The sequence below is a fragment of the Mirounga leonina genome, unplaced genomic scaffold (genome assembly GCF_011800145.1).
Source record: "Mirounga leonina isolate KUSES-001 unplaced genomic scaffold, KU_Mleo_1.0 Mir_106, whole genome shotgun sequence".
NCBI classification, from domain to species: Eukaryota; Metazoa; Chordata; class Mammalia; order Carnivora; family Phocidae; genus Mirounga; species Mirounga leonina.
The window spans coordinates 5,103,964-5,107,757 of NW_023270232.1; the positions used below are offsets into that span (position 1 = coordinate 5,103,964).

General features: G+C 60.7%; 1 protein-coding gene across 1 annotated transcript; it reads right to left on the minus strand.

The window, feature by feature from the left end:
• Window positions 1-1,384: 1,384 nt before the first annotated feature.
• On the minus strand, window positions 1,385-2,032 carry LOC118017774 (neurogenin-3-like). Its single transcript, XM_035015989.1, has one exon. The coding sequence runs from the start codon at window positions 2,030-2,032 to the stop codon at window positions 1,385-1,387; it is 648 nt and encodes a 215-aa protein (XP_034871880.1).
• Window positions 2,033-3,794: the final 1,762 nt, after the last annotated feature.

Sequence of the window (3,794 nt, forward strand, 5' to 3'; positions counted from 1 at the left end):
ACGCTCAGAAGATGGGCTAGCGCTTTAAGCACTCTGGGAAAATTCCTGGAATGCCCAGTCCACGTTCCGTGTTTCTGAGGGCTCTGACCCTGTGGTTGGGCTATTACTCTTCTTCCCCAAATTCAACAGTCGCTCGAAATCCAGGCTAGTGGCATAGGGGAAAGGGTCATAGCGCCAGCAAGTAGCTTTAGTTGGAGGCTTGTCGTTCATCTAAACCACTGTTTGGAATATGACAAGTCACTGCCTTATAAATAAAACAGGGAACTGTACCAATGATTTCTCAAGAGCCCTCCAGCTCTTACTTTACATGTGGGTTTAGCTGACTTGCCCTCAGGACGCAATCTGCTTGGCCTCCAGCCTAGCGCCAGTCTCTTAGCCCAAATCAGAGAAGAGGCCCAGACCCCCAGAATGTTTTATCCCTCTCCTTGGACTGAGACCCACTCCCACCCCAGCCAGAGGCTGTGGCCTCCCTTCTGCATAATCGAGTTACCTGACTGAGGTTTCTTGAGGGTACTTTTTTTTTTTTTATTGGCTCAAAATCTCATTCACCAGTCTCTAAATAATCTTATGTACAAAATATAGACTTTTCCCCCTGCTGTGAAATCTCATCAATAAATACAAACGTGTAAAGGAGGGGGGCATATAATTTACCGTACCAAAATTCACTTCAAAAGATATCATATAATTTACAGGCTGATTTTTTTCTTTTTTCTTCTTTTTTTCTTTTTTAAAGATGGGCGCTTCAGGTCGCAGGGAAGCGGGACAGACGTTCCCGAGGAGGACAATCTCTTTCCCAGTTCAGAGCCTGGTCTCCCTCCCCCCGGAGGGCAATGGCTCCGAAAAGTGCACGAAAGAAGGCAGAGGATCGCCTTCGTGGATTAAGGCAGCGGGACGGCCAGAAACCAGGACTTGATAGCGACTGGAGGAGAAGGTCAGCGGCGTCTTTGGAGAGGAGAGCAAACGGTGAGAGAGAGCAAACGGTGAGAGATCAAATACTGGATTAAATCACATTGGTGGAGGAGGAAAGAGAGACTGACAGACTGGAGTGAGGGTAGGGTGGCTGGAGACAGTGGGTGTCTCCGGCTGCGTAGTGCTACCATCCTCATCGTCTTTGCAGTGAGACTTGGGGCGGCTGCAGGGAGGGGAGCGCGGAGCCTGCTTTACCCGCCTGCGCGGGCAGCAAACAGAGGGCCGAAGTTGGCGCGGCGCAGAGGACCGGGGGAGCGAATCCAACCTGCCACCCTCGTAGGAGCCTGGGCTCACCGGATGTCAGCGAGCCGGAGACTGGAGGAGCAAGTTCAGGGCCGCCGCAGTCGCGGTGCGTCCCTGACGGCCTCCACCCCCCGCCCCCAAGCACCCACCGCCCAACGGCCGAACGGCTCCTTCATAGGAAGTCTGAAAAAGCCAAGGCGCCGGTGCGCAGACCCGCAGGGGAGGCAGGCGCCTGCAGCCCGTGACGCTCCTCCAGCGAGGCGGTGGGGCTCAGGCTGCCCGCCTGGGAGACCGGGGAGTAGAGGGAGCCCCAGTCTCCCGGGGAGCGGCCGTCCTGGCAGCCCAGCTCCTCGCAGGGCGGTGCGGGCGGCTGCAGCCCGTAGAGGCTATGGTCTGCTATGCGCAGCGCCTGCGTCAGCGCCCAGATGTAGTTGTGCGCGAAGCGTAGCGTCTCGATCTTGGTAAGCTTGGCATCGTCCGGAAAGGTGGGCAGGACGCCGCGAAGCGCGTCCAGCGCCGAGTTGAGGTTGTGCATTCGATTGCGCTCGCGGTCATTGGCCTTCTTGCGCCGGCTCCTTCGCTGCTTGCTCAGCGCCAACTCACTCTTGGGCCGACTGCGCCCCCCGCGCCTCGTCCGGAGCTTCCTCGAGGCCCCTCGGCAGCCGCCCCCTTCCTCCTCGGCGCAGTTCCCCCGCACGCGAGCGGGGCTGGGCGGAGCCGACGCAACGCAGGTCACTTCGTAGTCCGAGGCCCCCTGGAAGGGCTGCTCTGTCTCCTGGGTCACTTGGACAGCTGGCGTACCCGAGGGATGAGGCGCCATCCTGCGGCGGGGTAAGAGGTCGGGGTAAGCGTGGGTCCGCCACCCGGGCGCAGTTCCCTATCCCGGGGCCAAGTGGGAAATAACCGAGAAAGAGCCACCCCCCGCTCCTGCCGGATCAGAGGACCCCTTTCCGCCTCCACCCGTCGCTCTGTGGCCTCCAGGTGTTACCTTGTTCTGGCGCGCAAAAGGGTAGAGAGCAGGGGGGCAGCGAGAGCAGTTGGTGAGATGAGCTGGCCTTTTCGTCTGCAAGCCCGACTGAGACGCAGGCGCCGCTGCCTAGAAGTTTCCCCAGCTCCAGAGAAGCGAAACGCAAAGGGGGTCCCGGGCCACCGTTGCTGTTTTTGGCGCGGCTGCGAGACCATTCGGATTTTCTGAGCCGCAAGTCGTGTGCCCCTTGGCACGCTTTATCTGCTCGGCCCGGGCCAGGAGCGTGCCTGCCCGGTTGCAGCCCGAGCCGCCGGCCAATCAGCGCCGGGGCCACGGGGCCGCGCCACGCGAGCCCGCTCCTCCCCCGGGGGGCACAGCTGGATTCCGGACAAAGGGCCGGGGTCGGGGGAGGGGAGCACCGCTCTGTTTGCTTTCTCTCCGCGGGCTCTGTCCCAGCAACTCTCGGTTCCTCAAAGAGCCTCGCCCAGTGAGAAGAGCCTCGTCTGGCTCCCGTCTGGCCGCCCCAGACCGCTTTGCTCCTGTTCGGTCTTTCCTTGGCATCTGTCCAGACCCTCTTTTGGGGCCCCAAAGAGGGCTTTGGGAAGCCTATAGGGTTCGCCAATCTTCATGCGTTACACACGGGGACATTACGGCTCAGAGAAGGGGCGGCTCGCCCCGAATCACTCCGCCAGAGATAGGACAAGGAGCAAGGTGCTCCGACTACCAGCTTGGAGGAGCGTCACTAATTCCCGATGCCACCCTGCTCTCTTGCTCTACGGGTCAGGCGAGGAAATGCACACAGGGTGATGTTTCCCTGACCCTCTCCATTCTGGGGGGAGGGGGGACAGGGCGACCACAGAGAGAGATTCTGCCTATGCCCCTGACACTTAGAGACCTTCCCTGGGGGTTAAGAGCTCCCCCCCCCCTCCCCACCACCGTGTCCCGAGATGAGGCCGCTCACTCCTCAGAGGGAGGCGCTTAGAACCCCTCCTCCCAATCTCCTTTCAAGAACATCATGTCCCAGAGGCGGAGGGTGACCACGATGGGACCTCCAGGGGACATTCCACGACTAGCAATCGTGGACAGCCCCCTTGCATTCGGGCCAGGGCCTACGGGGGAAAGGGCGCAGGTGAAAATGGGTCAGGAGAGGGCCAGGAGCTCGAGGCCAGGCCTTGTCTTTTAAATGCGCATGGTGTGCTGGCGCTGCGAGAAGCAGATCACTTCTTTCTTCCCTCCGTCCTCCTGCCCAGTCACAGGAGAGCGGGGGCCACCCGCACTACCTGGGCCAGCCAGCGCCACCGCGTGAGGCCAGGATCCGGCCGGGAGCAGCGGGCGGGGACTCCGAAGGCCCCTGTTAGCGTCGTCTGGAAATTTTCCAAAGTGAGACTGAACACATCGTCCCTCCTTTCTTCCCCGCCCTTCCCTTTTGTCCCCGCCTCGGACGCCCCGTGGTCTTCTGCTTCCGGTCACTCAGGGTGAGGGGTCGCGGCTTCCGCTGCTCTCTCTTGACCGCGACGTGCCCGGTGGGGAGAGAGGGGAGAAGCCGAGGGTGGGAAGACTGGGGCCCGCGGTACGTCTCCTCAGGCTGCGAAGGCTTTACCTTCTGGCAGATCCA

What these genes read in the sequence shown, in the direction of transcription:
- LOC118017774 (XM_035015989.1), bottom strand. Translation starts at nt 2,032, where the DNA reads ATGGCGCCTCATCCCTCGGGTACGCCAGCTGTCCAAGTGACCCAGGAG.